Consider the following 21,044-nt stretch of genomic DNA (forward strand, 5'->3'; position numbering starts at 1 on the left):
GACAAACCCAAGCTACGCATTATCACGTGACTGGTCCTCGTATCGCGGTTCGGCTGTGCGGTCTAGGTGATTGACACCTTTTACAATAGGCGTTTCCAGACCGGTGGATAGAGGGACTGTGTTTCAGCAGATCTGTTAATATGTCACAGTTCATAAACAATGACAGGAAATGACAAATTAGCTGTTTCAGTTACTGCTATCACTCCCAAACATAATAGGTACCTGCATACAAATACGTTAAAGGTCAAAATCCTCTTATTCAGATGTGTGGGCCGATTCAGTTCACTGCCACCACTCCTGCACACTTGCAGTATTCCCTTTTTCTTACCTCATTTGCACATTTTTCACACTGATGTGTTAATTTGAACAAATTCACATCTCAACCCCTACATCTACCTGTACACCAAATACTGAGATGGTAGCTTTGGCGGTATGGGAGCCTTTGTGTGTGACGGACATACATCCGCACATACCCACAAATATACAGACACAGACGCCACTCATACTCAGACTCATCATATAAGCTCTTTTTGGTATATATAAAACCAAATATGAGCTAAAAATCGTTTTCGGGTCATTTTCCTTTGATCTCCGGTGCCTTCAATAACCGGGATAAAACGATACGCAGAGAGGTCAGTCATAGCTTTACACCAGAAAATCCAATGCGATCGCGATGTACAAGGTTTGAAGTTGGCGCTCGGAACTTGCTTTCTCATGCAAATGATGAATCTAAATAGGCAGGAATTCAATTTTCATGTATGGCCGCTGCAGCAAGCTTGGTACGCACGCGACGGTCTACAAAAGGAATATGCTAAAGACGTTCTATTGTTTACGTCCAGGCCACCGAACTTTAAATCTGACGTCATAGTAACTTTTGCGCAAGCGCGAAGCCGCTATCTTGGATTTTTACATTTCGCTGGTATGCAATGCAAACTTCTCATAGTGATTATGTTTCAGCGGTTTTAGACGTTAGGAGAAATTAATCGCATCTTTTCCGGGGTTGGTTAGGAGGTAAAGGTAGGCAGGGAAAGGTTTTTTCCCGATAGAGCAGAATTTCGGCCAAAAGACCGTTTTTTCGTTGTGGTCCGGATGCGGACCGCAGAGTCGCCGGTTGTCCATAGACTGGTACTGTTGGGCTGTGGTGCAGGCCGGGAACACACAGACCTGTAGTACGCAGGGCCAGGCTACACAGTGACGTTGCCACATTTGCTGGATTGAACATTTTGACAGTCAATCAAAATATACAAAAATCCACTCACTTTCAACGCATCCTCGATCCAACAGGATGAGAACGAGAAAGAGCCGCAAAGAAATAATTGAAGAGTAGATCATCGCAGTTACATCCCCCGTATCCGACAGTTATCCGATCTTGTCTTGCGCATATGGCCGACGGGATCTCGAAAATGGTGAGAAGTGCGTGAGATTTGCACTCGGGACGCTCGCGCTCGTACGAGCGCGAGCGTCCCGAGAATCGATAGTATCGGCAACTTTTGAGAATATTTTCACTATTTTTGTCGCACGTCGCGAACTATTCACATGAATAAGCATAGTGAATCATGAAGAATCACCTACTAAGTGACCCCAGTACGTAACGTGTATCAATATTCCTCGTGATAAAGAATGTTGACGAAGTGAATTTCTTCACCTGTTCACGGACAGAAATTCAACGTAATCGACTTTGTACGCATGCGCAAGAAAAGTACCTGGGCCCTGGATCCATGGAGGGCACAGTTCAACTCTGTTAAAATGGCGTCCACACCACAGCGCAAGCGACCAGTGGGTCGACCGAAAAAAAGCGAGTCAGCAGCAAAGCGGAGTAGGATGAGGAGGAATGTTGGAAAAATTAACATTTATGAAGAAATAGAACGTTGGAAGCAGGTCAAAGAAGACGCAGAGTTGTCATCCCACGCCGAAGTAGCACGTTTATTACTTGATCGGTAAGTTAGTTTGAACATCCAATGTTTGAATCATATGAGCCTGCGGGCTGCAAGTGCAATGCATGTGTGTCGTGCTTCGTACGCGTATCGTGTTCAACTTTCAGTATAACGTCAGCCGGACATCGGGAACGTGATTTTGGCGAGATATCTCTTTTCAGAAATTAGAAGAACTACCAAGTATCAGTGCCAACTTCATTACGCTGTACACGGCATGCAGCATGTGTAAACATTGCTGCGGTTCCGTAGCCCTACCACTCCCTTTGCTGGTTGTGTTGGGGGCCCCACTCCCCCAACACAACCAGCAAAGGGAGTGGTAGGGCTACGGAACCGCAGCAAGTGTAAACATTGTGTGATCCGCGTTCAGTTGCAACTTTCTGTGTTGTTTGTAGTTGTACTTACACAGACCCACACTGCAGTTAAGATTTCGAACGCTGAACGTTGACGCAACCAGACCTGCAGCAATTTTATCACCAACTGAGGATGGCCATTTGAATTGCATTTAATGTTTCGTCTGGCAAGTTTGTAAACAATTGTTTACAGTCTCGTTCGTTTGCTTTTCCACTCCTGACACCATTATCATGAAGGAAGTACCTCCGTGTGCCTCCTGTACATTGATACCTACCGGCACGGTGTTATTTTTATGTTGAACAAAATATTTCAGGATAAGGGTCGAGTTTATACCTCCTGTTCGATGTAGGAAACGACATTTAAAATGACACCTTTTTTGGAAACAACTTTGAGAAAAAAGTTACTAAGTAATGTTGGAAACAGCCTTAGTACCAGTAGAGAAAAGAGATAATTCATTATCTGTCTTTAATCCTTGGATAAACAGTGATTCTTTGAGTTTGTACATAAGGTGGGTTTACACGTGTATTTTTTTAAACCTGAGGGAATCTGATTAGTCGCTCTGTAAATATTCCTTATCAGCGATAATATCATACACAAAACGCAAACAATCCAAATATGAACAATGTGTGGAGTTGCTTTCCCTTTACTACCAGTTGCTTTCCCTTTACTACCTAAAACTCATTGTAAAATGGCATCGACGGTTGTTGTTGGACACGGACTTGAACTGAGCTCGCAACTGTTTGATTTTGTTGTGGCATTGTTCCGCTGTCCTCTCGAGTCCCTCCTCCCTGGCCTTGGCAGCGACGACTTCATACACTTGCTGATCCCTCGACATGCCGTCCATCATATGGATGACATTTTCGTCTCTCTAGATTGACATTAGTAGCCTGATCTCTTCCAATTGTTGCCGCGATCGCGAGAGCTTACTTGAACACCGTCCATTGTGGTAATGACCGCAAGCCCGAAGACAGGATATAGTTCGGCGTTTAGTACGGTGTTCTGGTCACACATGTAAATAGGCCATTGTTTAGTACGGAGCACCGAACCTGGACCAGCCCCCCGACACCGAATTAATTTAGTTCTTTGTTAGTTCGGTGTTGTCTGTTCACACGTCCAATTGACACAGGTTTAAATTTATTCCGGTGTCAACTCCGGACTTAACTCACACGTGTAAACCCCCCTGTAGTCTATTTTATGTTTAACAAGTTGAAGTAAACATTAAAAAAATTTCTGAATTGTTTACTCTATATTGTACCAACTTAGATATTTCACAACCAAACCAAAGACTGTTCCAGTGACTTCAACACCAGGTCCAAGCTCACAGAGTAAGCTTGTTGAAGTAGACAAACTCACTACCAGTCCTGGGGTTTCAGAAATATCACAGGAATCTGATCGAAGGTAAGACCATAGACATTGTGAAATATTAGTATATGATCATGTTGCAAAATACACTTTATGCATTCAGTTATCAATAGTTACAGTGTATAAGAAAATCAATGGTCATGGGATTTTTATTGCTGTCTCTATACTTTTCATCATTTCTTAAAAAATGTAATTCATTTAATTACACTTTTTAAAAGTATATTTTATCTTATTTTGTTGTTTATATAACCAGAAATGGAAGTACAACTCTAACTGCAATGTCAGGTGTTGAAGAGATTGCTTCTGATCAATGCACTAATGTAAATGTTGATACTGACAGTCAAAGGTATAGTAACCAATTCATCATTAAACATAAGTTATTGTGATTTTGTGAAAGAAAGGAATTGTGATGATTATTGATAATTTGGCTGTAGATAGTAATCTAAAGGAACACAAATCTACAAAGTGTCCTTGAATAGAAATATGTCTGGAATACCACTGTCTATCCATTTAATTTCAATAGTTGACAAAGTTGATACAGAAAGAACAAGGGAAAGATAAGCATGGATAACACATTAAACTGCATATACATTGTACATATCAATATTATCTTTGAATCATAATAATAATATCACAAATAAATACCTCAACAGGAGAAGAGAAAAGGGAGAGGGAATCAAGAAAAAGATGTTGACTTCATTCATAGATCCATTTGAGTAAGTTTTCACTGGAATTTGCCAAATTTTTTTTAGAAATCAAAGGTTGTAATGAAGTACTACTTTTGAATTTCACTATTTTGTCATATTATGTAATTGTGCAAATATATGTCTCAATTGCACCTCATGTTTGACTCTTTGTTGTATTGCTTTACCCTTTTAAAGAGTAACTATAGATGTTACAATAGAAGAGGATGAAGACTTTGAGTATGAAAGCGATGAAGAGTATGAACCCAGTTTTACCTTTACACTCAGGTAACCTTGAAATTGTTTTGAACAGTATAACAGATGTCATTACAGTAGAGTTCACACCTATTGTGATGACACGGGAAACCATGCATGATCTCATACTTCCACTGTTACAGTTAGGATATGTTTTTAAAGTGCATTATGTGTCAAAGATTGTTTGGTGAGAACAACATTTGTTGAGAACAATATGAGTTAACTGATATAAGTGTTAAAAATGGCAGTCTAGGAAGATGTTATGATGATTATTAAAAGAACATTATCCACATTTGCAGACCAAAACAAATGAAATTAGCAGAAGATGAGGACAGTTATTCTGATGACAATACAGAATCTGCACAGGAAGAAGAAGATGATGATGATGATGATGTTGATCAAGTAACAGAAACTTCACAGGGTGAAAATGTTGAAAACATTTCAAGAATCACAACAGAGGAAGATGTCAGTGGGCTTCTGAATGACCATGTATGTCTGACATACATGCAACAACTTCTAGTGTTGGCCAATGCAAAGATTAATAGCATCTGTCATGTGAGCAACTGTAAAGGAGCTGTCCAGGTTTCTAAAGAAGTGATATGTTCAGCTCTGTATTTGAAATGGGTATGTTCTGATACAAGTTTTCTCAGTTTCATCAAGGAGGACAATTTTTAAATTTTTGACTCATTTTGATATACATGTGAGGTCAGTTACTTCACAAATGCATAAACTGCATACCAGTACTGTATTTGAAAAAAATTGGAAAGGTAAACATGTAGCTTGTATAGGTTGTTGACTGCAGCTAAGTTTTATAAGTGTGGCACATATTTAAAAATATTTTCTTTAATTTCTTTTGTATATCAGGCTTGTCCTGCCAACCACACCAATTTTAAATGGTGTTCTCAGCCGTTACTGAACAGGCGTCTTCATAGTGGAGACCTGATAACTTCAGCAGCTATACTGTTGTCAGGAAACAACTATGGAAAAATTCATTTGTTTGCTAAAATGCTGAACTTGAAGATAGTGTCCAAAGCAACATTTCACAAAATACAAAAACACTACCTTGTACCAAGTATTGATGAGTACTGGTTGAAACATCAACAGAACATGATTGACAAACATAAAGACAAGAATCTTGTAGTACTTGGTGAGTGATCTCTCTCAACACACACACACAGATGAGACAGAGAAAAAGAGACAAAGAGGGACAGGCAAATAGAGATGGAGACAGAAGAGGGGCAGAGATAGTTTGACTCTATAAATGGAGTTCCTTTGACAAATAGCCCTATTGTCATATAAACATACTTTTCAATGTTTGCATAATGTGTTCTTTCAATTTGCATGTATGAACTACAAACAGTCTTTGGAGAATTAAAATATCGACAAGTTTTTTTCATACAGTATGCTCAATTTACCTTAATTCTGACAGGAGATGGAAGAATGGATTCACCTGGTTTCTGTGCGTAGTACTGCTCATATACCATGATGGAAAATGAATCTAAAGATATTTTGTCATTGGTGACAATGGACAAGCGCCAGACAGATAGGAAATCCACAAACTTGGAAAAGGCATGTTTCGAGGTCAGCCTCTCACAGAAGTAGTGACAGATTGCCATCTGCAGATTGGTGCACTTATGAGTAAGTGGTCAAGATTTTCAACATACATGATAAAGGTAGAATAAAAATTCATGACAGTCTGTTATCATTTATGTCTAGTCCATTGGAAAAGATACTAGTATTTCATATTTAAACCTGGATTGTGGGTATGAAGGGAACGCGGCTAGCATAAGCATGATGTTTATCTTATTTGAATGAAAAAGTTGAACAGTATGAAAGGGTGCTCTGGAACAAATTCATGTAAAACAGTAAAAAAGGAATATTTTTGTCACATTTTCATGCTTCATGGACCCATGAATATCCATTAAATGCTATTTAAACAAACTATGTGACATTGTATTGGTAGTATATAGGCAAAACTGATTGGACATTCACCAGTTGAGATTGGCATACTTTGTGACTTCATTTCATGGGATTCAATACAGTTTTCAATTATCAGTACATATTTTACTTCATCCTCAGCCCTTTTCCTGCCAGACAGTATTTAGACTATTACTTCCCCATCAGCCAAGTCAGTAAAAAGCGGTATTGAGGCCAAACAAGACAGATTTTCACCCACTTGGCTTGGTATGTTATAGCATCTTTAGTCCAAAAAAATCAAGTTTAGGCCAGGAAGAAAAAATAAGTTGTTCATCGGAATCGCCGCTTCTACTTTGGCATATTTGGAATTTTTTTTTTTTTTTGATCCCGGCAAATTCTTACTTCCGCATTACAAATATTTTTAGTACTGCCGCTGGTGGCGCCCTACACTGTGTCGGGTTTTCGCGGGCACGGGATTTTGAATGAGACTTCATACGTGTTCGGACTTAGTTGACCGCCAACACGTTGTTGTGACGTCTGAATTTGGCGAATCACGACGCATAGTGGGTCGATTTGGCCAGAAATTTGCTCGTTTTGTAAAGGTTAGTACATGTCACATCATGAGTATTAATTTGATTGCCAACATTCGACGTGATGGCCAACAGTTAGTTCCAGAGACGCTATTCAGTGTTTGTCCTGACATTACGTTCGGCGATTTGTTCAACAAGATCGTGACAGCAGATATAGATGGACGGTGCATCTGATTGAATGAAAATTGCATCGAAAGTATAAAAAGTTACGGCAATGACAAAACACATGGTTGCGTCGATGTTAAAGTACGATCTGAATGATGACTATATAACTTCACTCCGATCACACTACAGTGTTGTTAGACCATTGTGTAAAATGTGTATAGTAGGTAAAACACTTGAAATCTACACAGAGGTTTTTGACAAAAATTCTTCTTGGTTATGAAAGTATGACCCTAATGTAGACAAAAGAGGCCAAACATGGGGCCAAAGTAAAATGAAAAAACTCAGATGCTAGGTCCTACCAGGACAATATTAAAGGACAATACTGAATTGTTGAATTTCAGTGATTTGCTGTACATTCAGTTTTATTCTGAGAGAATTTGAAATGCTCAGAATATGTTGTGCAAACACTAACTGTGAATGTAATGGCCTATATTATTGTTGGGAAATATAGTATTGAATTCAGTTACCAGTATCAGTGTTTCTTGTCTGAGATATTTCTGGTAAAAAGGGAAACAATTATCTTGCCTTGTCTGCATGTGTGCAAAAATGCCAGAGAACCGCGTTTACCTTCGGCCTAAAAAAAATATAAAAAAAAATTTTCGCTCGCCGCTCCTGGGACTTGGTCCAAAAAATCCGATGAACAAGATTTTTTTTTTCTCTGGCCTTACCGTATTTATGTTTTCAACAGCCTTCAAATGTACAGTATTATGTTAAAATACACTATATGGAATATGTTGTGTTTCATTAGTTTTAACCATCTTGACCTGATGGTGGAATATGGACTTGACAGGAAAAGGGTTAATGGGTGTCCAAGGTATTATTTGGAAAACAAAATAATTTTCTCATTTCCCTTCCCATACAGAGAGGACTTACCCAGACATCAAACACTCCTATGATATCTGGCATGTAGCCAAGAATCTAGGAAAGAAAATATGAAGGTAAGTCTCTCCAAATAACATAAATGAGCCAGCTGCAACACAAGTGTAGTTAACTAAATTTAAATCTTAAATTGACATCAGTTGTATGACTGTACAGTAATACACAACATACATTGTAACTACACTAACAAGAACTACACAGCAAGAAAACTACAGGCAGAGTTGAGTACATGTCTGTAGCAGGGTCTGATCACTACCTGTAACAGTCCCTGAGAAATAATCTCTGTTACAGTAACTGTAAAATTGGTCAGATATCAGGGGTGTATGGACAGATCTGAATCAAACCTGATATTACAGGAATGTATACGGTGATGGAATTTCTGGCAGTGTCCAGTGCTGTGACCACATGACTGAAACACTGCTGTATGAACAGTGGTGTGTCAGTGTTGAATTCACAGGGCCTGATGGAGGGTCTGAAATTTTGTCAGATTTCAGGGGTTTGTGTATTCAGGAAAATGGGCAAATTTTGATGAGAGAACTGAATACAGGCATAAATGTGAGCACATTGAAAAAAAATCAGACCCTGTTACATACAGTTAGGAAGTCACATCACTGTGTGTACAGTCCTGGGACAGGCAGAAATTTCAGGCCCTGTCACATCACTGTGTCTACAGCACTGTAAATTTCTATACAGCCATGTGATCACAGCACTGGCCACAGACCTGTACACAACTCCTGTCACAGCAATAAGACGTCTTTGCTGACACAAACCTGTACCACAGGGTTGTATCTGGGTCTAGCTCTACAGGGTCAAAACTTTGCTGTATAACCGTATCTATATTCTCTCATTTTGTTCAGGCTGGTCAAGACAAACAATGTAAAGCATTACTGCAATGGAGCCAGCACATTGTTACTCACTTCTGATATTGTTTGTAAAAAGGCGACAAGCTACGATGAATTCTGGGTAAGAATTTTTTTTTTTGGATTGTACAGTTTCACATGACTAATCATGCTGTGATTTATGAACTCTCTTTTGAGTTTTACCAATCCAAACATCACAGATTGGAATTTGAATAAGAAAAATTTGCTAGCTGTGGTTAGTACCAATTAGGATAAAAATATCAGTTCATCTGTTTTTGATCATAACCTGTTTTTAGCTAGCTTACTGCCCATGGATAGCACAAAAGTACTACATGGTTACATTGCATGGAAGTGGGTTTTTATTTTAGTTTTAACATCACTATGATGGCATTATATGTTATGTCATTTTTTTCAAATCTGCCAAGTATGTGAAGGTATGACATGAATTTGTCAATCTGTCTTCTACATATTTATCTGTTGATGATGGTAACGTACCGTTATGACTGGTATCACCGAAGTCCTGCTGTCAGTTTTCACAGAAATAACATTGATGAAAATTTACACCCTCCTGTAGTGTGAGACCTACATTTATAAGTAATTTTACATGTTCTCTTCACTGTAGGGAATTTGGTGTGGTACTCTTCACCATGTTGTGAATGAACATACATGGATACTTCCCTATGGTCAGGGTGTGAACAAGTGTGATCATGGTCCATTGTGTGAAGAAACTGTGGCTGAAAGGGAATGGCTAAATAAGAATGACCCCGCTCATGTTGCTCTTCGAAAGATTGTCCTGGATAAAGCTTTCCTCAACAAGGTTCCATGCTTTTTGAATTTCAGGTAATGTAATGTGTGATGATTGGTAACAACAAATAAACTGTGCACACTGGGGGCACAAAATACATACAAAAATTAGCTAGGAATGTCATATATGTCAAAGTACTGAATGATGGTGGTGCTAACTGTAGCACATCATCTTGCAGTCTATTCAGTAAAACAATGTGTGTGACAGATAAATAAGACTGACTAACTCTTTGCATTATTTTGATTCACAGAATGCAAGATGATCTGCTACAGTTACAATCATAGCAATACTGTGAGGTACTTCTAAGGTCAAATAGCGACATTCTCAGCTAGTTTCTTATTTATGATGTGCCTGAGGTGAATGAAGTTTATTTGCCCATGCAATAACAGATAATCTAAGACATACTGTGCACATACATATACTCATGACAGGTGAGGGTGATTGTCCTTTTCTGAGGGAAATGCAAAAGATTTTATGAAAGGAGTGAAGTGACAACATGATTGGTAGAAGAAGCAACTGTTGTTGTTATAGGATGGAAAATAGGTCTGTTGTCCATGTGTTTATCTGGTTACATCTACACATATACATGCATGCATACAAATTGGCAAGTATGCATGCATGTACAGGTACATTTGTAGGTTTCTTTCTATAGATTGATCAAGAGGGTGGATATGTGTTCAGTTTGTCAGAAGATGTGGAGTCACATCAATGTTGCTGTTTCTGGCCATCAATGTACTAAAAGGAAAAAAATGTCTGTTTGATCCTCCTTGCAAGAGGAAGCTTCTGTCCAGATTGGGCCTTGAAACATGATAACCATTATCATCACACTGATATGTGTATCTTACTTTTCATTTCAGAAGTACAGAAGAGTTGGAACTTTTCGAACAGAACATACTGATGTATGCAGCAAAGAGGTTTGCCTATACACCTCCTATTTACAGAGTCAGGAATTTATTGGCGGCAATGGACCATAATATTAATCATGGAAGGGAAGTGAGAAGAAACAAAAATGGTGAAATAATGTGAGTTTTGACAAATTTATTGGATGATACAAAAAGTACATATTTTCAAATAAAATACTAAAGTAGTTGTACACAAGTAATAAATTATGACAGTAATGTAAATCCAACTGTCTCTTGAGGATAAACACAAAAAAATGATTGTAAACATGAAACAGTGTAAATAAAAACTTTAAATATTTGATGGGACAGTAGTCATATCTTCCATGAATTTTCAAAGGTTTGTGTTATCAACCAAACTTTCTAGCTTTATTCAAAAATTGAAGCTAACAAGCACAGGGTTGAGTATGTCAAACTAATCAACCTATGGACAGTCAGCCCCTTTCTCTTCTAAATACATTTTTAAAACCTTGCTCTAAGAACTAGTGGTAGATATGCTGGAATGATTCTGACTACTACTGTCAAGGATTGGTCCTTGCTATCGTTATGATCAGCAAGCCGTTGTAAATTTTCACACTTGGTCTTGTTAAGTGCATGCATTTATTCTAGCTCCACTGTAACTACAAACTGTGTTCACCTTGGGCTATATACAAGGCTCCCTAGCTGAACAAAGCCAGTATGATGGCAATTTTATCAAAATGATAGCATGTACTGTGGACACCTTGAACATTTTAGTACAATACATATATTTACTAAAACTTTACTAGCCTTGCAAATTTTGGTCCAACAGTGAGAAAGCATGTTACCATCAGACTGGGCTTGGGGATGGGGATTGAAAAAAAATCATTTTTATATGGTTATTGACTAAATAGCTTACACATGATTTTTGAACTGGAACGGAACAAAATTTCTGCAACAATCGGGCATTGTAATGATAATCAAAAGCATAAGCTGTAAAACTTTGTCAAATGTTATGACTACTGTACCTGTTACTGTCTGCAAATACAGCTACATGAAATACCTGAGTTGTTGCTTATACTGTTGTAAGTTTCATCTAAAACCATAATGCTAATACTGAAAGACTTTGAATAAAATAAATTGCACAAAACACAAATACTGATAAAATAAATAGTAATTATGTTACAGATGAAAAATATAAAACATATGGAATATATATGGAAAATATAGTAATTTATACACAATGTCTATTATAGCTCTCAGAGATGCTACAATAAGAAGAGCGGAAGGTGGACTGTGAGTCCTGTGAAGGTGGATAAAACATATCCACATATCACAGATTTGCTGAAGTCCATTCTACAGAAAAGATTAGCAGACAAAGAAGGAATGCAAAGAAAAGTTGAACTAGAGCCACACGACCCATGTAGGTTATCAGCCCACCTTGCTGAATTGCCACCACCACCAACAGCAATCCTTGTGCAGGAAAAAAAGGTCAAGAAGACAATAAATGCTTCCAGCTGCCTAAAATCTAACTCAGTGACATTTATGGGAAAACTTGGAAAAGAATGTAAAAACAGTGAACAGTGATGAACTATACACTGACATACAATTTGTGTTTCTTTCTGTGAGTGCCCTGGGTAAGGAACATGTAAACTTTTTTTGGCAAGAAATGGGTGTGGGTACATACTTGCTCTATGTCATGATACACAGTAAGTCAGGCTACCCATAATTCCCCTTGATTTGTTCACCGACACTTTTTTTGCTTAAGGTAGAACGCACCTCGGGGACAGACATTCAGACTCTCAAACTTTTACAATTCTGTTTTGATATACCACATGTGGGGGTTCATTTTAAAGCTCTTGGTGAAAGAAAACTTTTCACCAACTTAGTTTTTCGAAATTCAAAATTTTTGATTTTTCTCCACAGAGTTAACACAGGGATGGTGGCCATTTTGAATTTCTAATATCGGTAAATCTTGGGTAATTTGTTTCTCTAGTACCAAAATTTGCACGGTGACCCCCAATTTTTATTCTTGATTTTGAAAGAGAATGATTGAAAGATTCCTTGAGGAAAGTTAGAGCAAAAGTTTAAGTCTTTCACTTTCCAGGTGCATACTACCTTAAAGGGACAAGTCGGCCATTTTTGATGAATTTTGTTTGATACAAAATATTATTTATATTGTTTGACATGTTGAAAGATACTGAATAAATGGGTGACCATGCATATATTCGACCCTGGTTTTAGACACGACACATGAAATCATTGCGACAATGAATTAATGACCATTAACTCATTTTCGTGATTGTTTCATTGATCGTGTCTAGAACCGGGGTCAAATATATGCATGGTCACCCATTCATTCAGTATCTTTCAATATGTCAAACAATATAAATAGTATCTGATATCAAACAAAATTCATCAAAAATGGCCGGCTTCGGTCCTTTAAGGCTTTTTCAATTTTATCAGTTTCTTAACAATTTGTAACTTACAATTTAAGTTCAGGATTATTTGTTAAAACTATGTTCCAAAATTATTGATTTTGTTTAAAATTCAAGAGTAAATTGAATAAGAAGTTCATGTTTGGAGGTGCTAAAATTGCATACTTGTCAAGATAAAGTTATCAGCAACTAAGATGGTCTCATCAAAACCGCCTGTCAGACATGCAAATTTCCTTTGTTACAAACATTAAAAAAAAATCAATACCCTTTCTTTTGCCAACACAGATGCCACTTATTCCCTTAGTTTCCTTGAAAACATTGTGTATGGCTGTCAAAAATCTATATCAACAAAATTACAAAATTGCTATCTCCTCCGCGGAAAAGGGGTTGATCTTCTCATTATTCACAGTGAGAAATCAGAAAATTATGATCATCAGAACTATGTTGCCAGAATTTTGAAATATGGACCGAGTTGTTCTTTGTACAGAAGAAATTTGCTTCAGTTCAGTGAGTTATTTCTGTGTGTACAGATCATGGAGAATTGTGGGTAGCCTCACTTACTGTGTGATAGTTTCCTGGATATCTGATAAAAAACAATCAGGCAAGTCTCGAGGGCATAAACCCTGTGTAATTGCCAAAAGAGTCTGGGTACTTGTCTCTGATTGACCAAACACAGCAACTGGGAATGATACGTCTATTTCCAGCACCAAGAAATCCGTGTCTCCACATGGTGAACTGCCGATATGCAGCATGGCGATTTGCACGATTTATGTCATCACCATCATCTGTCGCAAACACATCTCTTCTGTATATTCTAGCTATTGCCAATACAGCTTCATTCAGTACAAGGAGCCTGAAATCCTGAAAAATTAACACATTATTAAATTCTTTTCTGTAGTCATTATTTCAAGATGACCCAGTCATGCCATAGACTAATTGTTACAAGAGAGTCCTGAGTCACCAAACCCAAACCATTGTCATAATTGGGAAGGGGTGTGTGATAATCAGAAGAGGTAAACTTGGCACTTGAATTCAACAGTAGGCAAACAAATTGATTACCGTCAAGTTTCCAGATTAGCAAAGGCAATTCCAAATGTAAAGACTGACAATGATAATCAGTACATGTAAAAATACCACTGAGTTTACATGATGCTTTGCAGGGGCCTGAGTCTAGTGAAAATTACATTACTAATGGTACTGTTTAATTATCAAACAAATATATCGAAAAGTTGCTATTGTCATATTGCATTCATGTATCAGTTGCATTCATTTTACAAGGGGAGGTTATCTGCCTGTAATGTCTCAAAGAAAAAAAAAGAGTGACTTACTGCTAGTTGAGATATACACATTTCTGGTAGCCTATCACAGCATACTCGTTCCAGTTCAGTTTGCATTTCTCTGCAATGTGTACAGATACACCATTTTGGATGTTGTGATGATTCAGGTGGATGGTATCCTGACTGTAAGACTGTGGGTTTAACTAAATTGAACACCAAAGCTGGATGGTAATCAACCATTTGCAAAAGAATGTTGTCTTTGCTTTCTGTACTCATTTCTTGAATAAGTTCCTGCAATCACAAAGGTGCAAATATGTTTAAAAGATTATCCTGTGTGGTACTCAGACAAAACTGTCATGTTACATCACAGAGTCTCGCGAGCGATATTCGTCTAGAAGTTATGAGTATGATCAATAAATGTCTTGCATTAAACTTTTTTCATTATGCAAGCTGTACCTGTGTCTAGTGTGTGCCTGTTACTTTACCCTAGCTCTGTATAGTATTTCAAAGAAAACAGTCCATATCTGTTTATTGCCCTCCCTAATCCCCTTCATTAATTTGTTCTGCCGATCACTGATGTGGGATGGAGGTGGGGGGCTTATCACCCTGACCAAATACCTAGTTAGTCCGTCTACTACCTTATGAGCTGCTAACGAGGTATTTGGTCCGGGTGATAAGTCCCCACACACCCCACCCCCACCCCACCCTGCGTCGGTGATCGGCAGAACAAATTAATGAAGGGGATTAGGGAGGGCAATTATCAGATATACACTGTTTTCTTTGAAATACTGTACACAGATAGCTAGGGTAAAGTAATAGGCACACACTAATAACAGGTAAGGTTCGTATAATGAAAACAAGCTTACCGGTAATACAAGACATTTATTGATTATATTCATAACTTCTATACAAATATTACTTGCGAGACCCTGTGTTTACAGTGTTTTATTTACTATTTCAGGATTTCTGAATAAATATATTTTTATGTACATACACGTAGCATTGTTTTCCTTTCTTCCAGCTGCTGGATGCCATCAGTTGCCTGTGGTGTACTCCCCTGAATATTACGTCTTCTGCCTCTGGTTCCACCTCTACCTCTAGCACTTCCACCCCTACCCCTACCTCTCCCTCTTCCTCCCCCTCCCCCTCTCCCTCTGCCCCGTCCTCTTCCTCTACTTCTTGATTCACTTTCATATGTCCTTTCTGAATTTAGATGAAACAGGTGATACAAACGATGTCTGAAAGTGAATTCAAATCAAATCAAAACTTGATGTCGAGCGTGAATGTTGATATTGAAGTTATTTGCTAAGTATCAAAAACATGCATGGATGGCCGTACTGCTGACTCTTTATTACACATCGCAATACATGTGTCACAATTGTAGATATAGTCAGTTGTAAATATAACTTGGCCCAAAGCAAACTTTTTTTAGTTGGTAGAATTTTGCCTGATGTATGAACAGTTTCAGGTGAAATTAAAAAAAAAACGGGTGGGGGGATTATCTCAAGTCAAATGAATTCTTTCTAATCATACATCTTTTGTTAGTTACATAAATCTGTGTTTGTACATGCATTTTGTAAAACCAAGTGTCCCTGTCAATTGAACAATGTATCTGACAGTTTGGCAATATCTGATCCTAAGGAAGCCTATTCACATGTCCACCACTGTGTGGCTCTGCGATGTAAAATATTTATGTTGGCCTTTACAGTCATGACCCTTGAACATTTCGAAAATCACTGAAAATTTACAAACGTGAGAGACCAAATTGAGTTGCGGGTAACTGGGTAAATTTTGGTCACTTATGTAAATAAATTCTTCACATAACTTATAGTTTGCAGTTGTGTTGTTATTCATTTGCGAAATAATCTTATTTCTGTAACCATGCATGTAGGCTACACTTGTGGTGTTTATTACATGCCTAGTATATCGAACGTCGCGCGCTCCATAGGATTCAATGGTAACTCGCCGATGACGTCGCGGGCCGCATAGTCATCACTGGACTGAAAGTGAACCGGAACTATTTTCAACTTGAAAACTTTTCGACGTATAAGTCTTGAAATTGCATGTTTTGCACAGAAAATCCGGTTTTTGGAAAATTTCGCATAAAAATATTGATAAACCGCGTAACAGTAGTTTAAATATATCAATGTGCCATTCGATGATGAAAATCGTTCTATTTTTAACCGTTTTTCGTCTAAAATGAAAATAAAGCATTTGACTATAATTTGCCAATAAACGTAAATATTTTTGGTATAAACTGAGTAAGAGAGGCATGTAATAAAAATATTATGGCCCAAACAAGGGACTATGTACCCTCGGGGCAGGAGACCATTTGCCCTCCTTACGTCGGGCAAATGGTCACCTACCCTCGGGCACATAGTCCCATGTTTGGGCTATAATATATAATGTTGACTTTGTTGTCATATTCAGATATTGGTGATGCTCGCGACGAAAGTAAATTTTAATAGGAATCCCCCATAAAAACAAACAAGCAAACAAAGAACATGCGTTTAAAAATAGACTGAAATAGGCAATACTAGCGATGGAAATGTTAGCCAAAATGCAAACACTCTTTCAGGGAAATAAGCAGATGCAACAGGCCGTACACATCGCGGACGGCTGTACACTGAACAATCATTGATCAATGATTGATGGTGACCCGGGCCCCGCATCTGAGCTCACGAACTGTCACTGCTCACTGTATACTGTACTTGTAGTGGTCGCTGTAGAAGAAACAATGTGGCACGTTTGAATTTATTGGTTTGGTATTTCGGAAACGTAACCAGAGTTAGCAAATGTAATGACTCAACTACAAATACCACCAAAATTTTGCTCAAAAAATAATTCCTGCGGATCATGTAGTTCAACGTCAAATGTACCTACACAACTAGTGTCAGCGGCCCATCAGTCTGAAAGGAGCCTATGAAATTTGCATAAAAGTTCGTGTTAGAGAGCCTCGTTTTCGTTACGCTGACCGCCACTGCAGTGAGGGATAAAATACGGCGAAAGGGTGGTCTTTAAATATCGACGTGCAGCAAAACGTACAATAGCTAGAACTATAATTTTTGCTTTCAGTTGTAGCATACATACTAATGATCTGTTTTCCTTGGGTAAACTCACAAAAGTTGAGAAGATTTTATTTAAATCGCTACAAAGTGGGTGGCGAGGTCGACCCGCCAAATGCGGAAGTAAACTTCACCTTTTTCGTAAAACAGCTCGATAATGACCTTAGAGGTCTTAAGCCAAGCCGAAAATTTCAGAAAATATTCATTTAACTATTATCAACATTTGGTGAAATTTTCATGACCGTGCGACCATGGACATGTATTTGCGGCAGTGTTGAATGTTGGCATGCAGTTACCATATCGCTGTATACGTAGATCTCGAGGGTCTATGAGTATACGAACACCCATCACGCTACGTGCACTCCACGCTGTTTACCGCGACCAAACCACTTGTAGTTCACACGGCGCGGGTGTTACACGATTAATTTTTCATTTTTTTCAAAGTTTACTCCTATAATCTCGGGTCACTGATGTTATATATAAATAAAGTATTTAATTAATGTCACATTATGACCATCACTTGAATACTTAAAAAAAATTTTTGCTAGTTACATGAGTTATAAAATGTGCCAGTCTAGTTCGAGCACGCACGGTAATGCTAGCAGGGATGGCCGCAACGCGCAGCTGTTTACCGGCGATCATTCTAGCCGCATCTATATTCACGTACTCGTGTGCGGGATACAGAGTAGCCGTATTTATCCACGGAGATTTTTTGCAGTCGATGTTATTTCCTAAAGTTTTTGTATGCTTGCTAGCTACTAGAATGCGAAAACGGAAGTGTCACTCATAAACGAAACAGCACTGCTAGTCAGTACGACGGGTGTCTACCACAATACTACGTGTACGGCCGCAGACAGTGATAAACGTAGCCCTTCTGTCACCGTAGTGTTTTTTTTCCATTTGCACTGTCCACGACTTTACCGAGAAGCCAGCCAGGCAGATTGTGTTGGCCAGTGAGGTAACACAAGCTTGCAGTCTTGCTTCCTCGTCACAATCATTGAAAACATAAACAGAACCGAAAAAATCTGCCAAGTTAGCCGGTGAGGACCGAGAAAGAGCTGAAAGAGTTTACGTGAACACTCACGCTGCGCTGTACGTCGCCATGTTAGATTTAACACATGAACGTCGCTGCATAGTCAACTTCAACGAGACTTATTTCAAAAACGGAGGCTTAAGCCACTGAGATTTTTTCAGATCGTATGGACCTACTCAAGATACGTCCCCTCCCTACTTCTCATGGAAATTTGACTTTGGATATGCTTTTGCGGCAGTGTTTAGTGAACGGCATTTTCGGTCGCTCGAAAACCATGAAAATAAGGCTAACGCAAAAACGAATCGATAAAACCCCATAAAAAATCATCGGCGAACACTAACTAAGAGTACAATTCAGCCGCTAACTGGAAAAAGGACGGATGCTAAACGAAGGCTGAGATATCTGCGGATAAAAGTCTGGCGAAAAATGCCATAACCGTCACTCACTGGCTAGAGGGCGCTGTTCGAATTTGAACTAAATCCCTAATTATGCATGCAAATGAAGTACCCTCCTTTCAGACTGCATAGTGTAAGCCATTCCCGATCCCGTTGCAACTTTGAAGTACTGCATCGCATCGTCACCTTTACCTTGAAATAGTTGACTTGTTCGCCGATAAATGACAAACCAAACTTACCGAATTATGCTTGCACTAGTTTTAAACTTTGGTAAATAAATAAAGTAAAGAATAGTTGGTGGAAAATGCTCGACGTTTCGGGCTTTTTTGATGCGGTGACCATGGTTTCGGGCCCTGGCGCTAGCTCGCACGATGCATCGACTGCCGATGCCGGGTCCGGCCACCGGGCCTAAATTACCTTGTTTTTTTTTACTCTGACCTAATGCATCACCACTTGAATCGTAAAAAACATTCTCATACTCAAGCAACAGAAGAAAAGACTTTGAACAAATATCTCTCCGGATTCAAACGAACAGTGGACGTACATCACACATCACAATCAAAACAGATACACATGTGCGTAAGTCGGATATAAATATGCATTACTTACGACGCTCTCCGTCTCCATTGTTACAGTGATCACGTTTAAAATCCTGCTCTCGCGTGGCTAGTGATATCATCACTCCTTGTGTTCCATACCACGTGATCGCCTAACATTTTGTAAACACTAGCGCCGCGCGTCAGGCCAGCAAACACTTTTATTACCGTTCGTTATTCACGATCGGGTGTTAGTTTCGACTTATTTCCTTGTCAATCGGCAATTAGGGTGGGATAGATATAATCCAGCTTGGTTTTTATTATGTGGCCGGGCGGAAAAAATGGTCAAAAGTTGCCGATACTATCCCTTTAAAGGGACATTATTTGTATCTTTTCATTTTTTTTTCATTTTTTCGATGATGGAAATCCCCAGTCAAATCAATAGGAGACCTAAATTGTGACTATGGACGGCTTCAAGGATATATGTAAAACCACCTTCTTGCTCTTTACGGCAAGCTTCAATGTTGGTAAGGGCGTCCGCGCGATTTGAACCAACCGCCATGATTGAACCCCAGCACATAACCAATATTACTACGCATATGTCAACTATCAAAGTACAGCTAGAACGCTGAGCGGCCGTCACCTACACACCATGGATGTCTATTTTTTACATCCATGTACACACTAACTTCAGCACAATGCATATCGATGAGCTTATGGCGCATAAACAAATGCACTCTCACAAACTACTGTCAAACAGTGAAATAAACAGGGCATTTGCTTGTAAGTTTGATTTTAGTATCGATGACACGGACTGTGAAACAAATAAAACCTAGCCCTGCATAGAGGTCTGTGTGTTCCTGGCGTCATACGGCCTCCTCGCCGTATAACACCGGGAACACAAAGCCCTGTACGAAGGGCTAATCGTGTACCCAGGCGAGGCGGGTGTGCTCGAAAACTAAACTCAGTACGAGTTTGGGATTAAAAATGGGTTGTTTTTGGTGGAGAAACTGCACGCCGCAACCGAGGTGCTGCCAGTGATTTGGAACAACCCTGCCACGCAGACCTAGCTTTCACCCAACAATGCACATGATGGTACGTGTCAGTCGCAAAAGCAGCTTCAATCATAGACAGTAGACCGGGACAGTAGAGGCCCCTCTGTTGTATATGCTACAATTTCGCGATCACCTCGACAATAACGTGACTGTCTACTGAAATTTATCCCTTCATTGTACTCTGTTTTGACATTTCTATGCCCACAGGCTTTGGGCAAGTCAACATATGGAGGTACAAACAAGACGAAAAAATCCGCAATTATAGGCCTTGTCCGAGTCGTCAGCTTCTTGCAGTTTGTAGGCATTTGAAATGCCCATTACAAAAATGTGCTCTGTAGAAGCAAAGAATGGTGTATCTAAGAGCAGGATTGGCCGTCAAGATCTCCATGAAAAACTGACCGTCTAAATGTAACTGAGCAAACGGCATCGGTAATAGGGAATCCCGAAACTGCTACACTGCGCTCTTGACTTTCACTTCGTATGGTTTATTTTTACACGCGGATGCTTACAGCGGCCTAGATAGCAGTTAGCAAATTGAATGTGGTCTGATCCCAGGTCAACGGTAGCCCACCATTAACCTCTGACCC

At 39.0% G+C, this 21,044-nt stretch overlaps 1 protein-coding gene across 4 annotated transcripts; it reads left to right on the forward strand.

Annotated features, from left to right (window-relative positions):
- Positions 1–928: 928 nt before the first annotated feature.
- Positions 929–15,364, forward strand: LOC139123298 (uncharacterized). Of its 4 annotated transcripts, XM_070689453.1 has the most exons (15): positions 930–1,406; positions 1,660–1,937; positions 3,549–3,683; positions 3,901–3,993; positions 4,301–4,363; positions 4,529–4,618; positions 4,885–5,209; positions 5,450–5,732; positions 6,015–6,223; positions 6,665–6,769; positions 8,120–8,195; positions 8,994–9,099; positions 9,619–9,836; positions 10,659–10,823; positions 11,915–15,364. In XM_070689453.1, exons 1-9 carry the CDS (start codon positions 1,383–1,385, stop codon positions 6,050–6,052), a joined length of 1,329 nt encoding a protein of 442 aa, XP_070545554.1. In that variant the 5' UTR covers positions 930–1,382; the 3' UTR covers positions 6,053–6,223; positions 6,665–6,769; positions 8,120–8,195; positions 8,994–9,099; positions 9,619–9,836; positions 10,659–10,823; positions 11,915–15,364. The 4 variants fall into 4 exon arrangements, with proteins under 4 accessions (XP_070545555.1, XP_070545554.1, XP_070545553.1 ...); XM_070689452.1 differs by lacking the exon at positions 6,665–6,769; XM_070689454.1 differs by lacking the exons at positions 4,301–4,363; positions 6,665–6,769 and having other exon boundaries at positions 929–1,406.
- The last annotated feature ends 5,680 nt before the right edge of the window (positions 15,365–21,044 follow it).

This window comes from Ptychodera flava, chromosome 22 (assembly GCF_041260155.1).
Source record: "Ptychodera flava strain L36383 chromosome 22, AS_Pfla_20210202, whole genome shotgun sequence".
NCBI classification, from domain to species: domain Eukaryota; kingdom Metazoa; phylum Hemichordata; class Enteropneusta; family Ptychoderidae; genus Ptychodera; species Ptychodera flava.

What these genes read in the sequence shown, in the direction of transcription:
- LOC139123298 (XM_070689453.1), top strand. Translation starts at nt 1,383, where the DNA reads ATGGCCGACGGGATCTCGAAAATG. An exon ending in TCATTCATAGATCCATTTGA is followed by an intron (nt 4,364 to 4,528) that starts GTAAGTTTTCAC and finishes ACCCTTTTAAAG; the next exon opens with AGTAACTATAGATGTTACAA. An exon ending in AGTTTTACCTTTACACTCAG is followed by an intron (nt 4,619 to 4,884) that starts GTAACCTTGAAA and finishes CCACATTTGCAG; the next exon opens with ACCAAAACAAATGAAATTAG.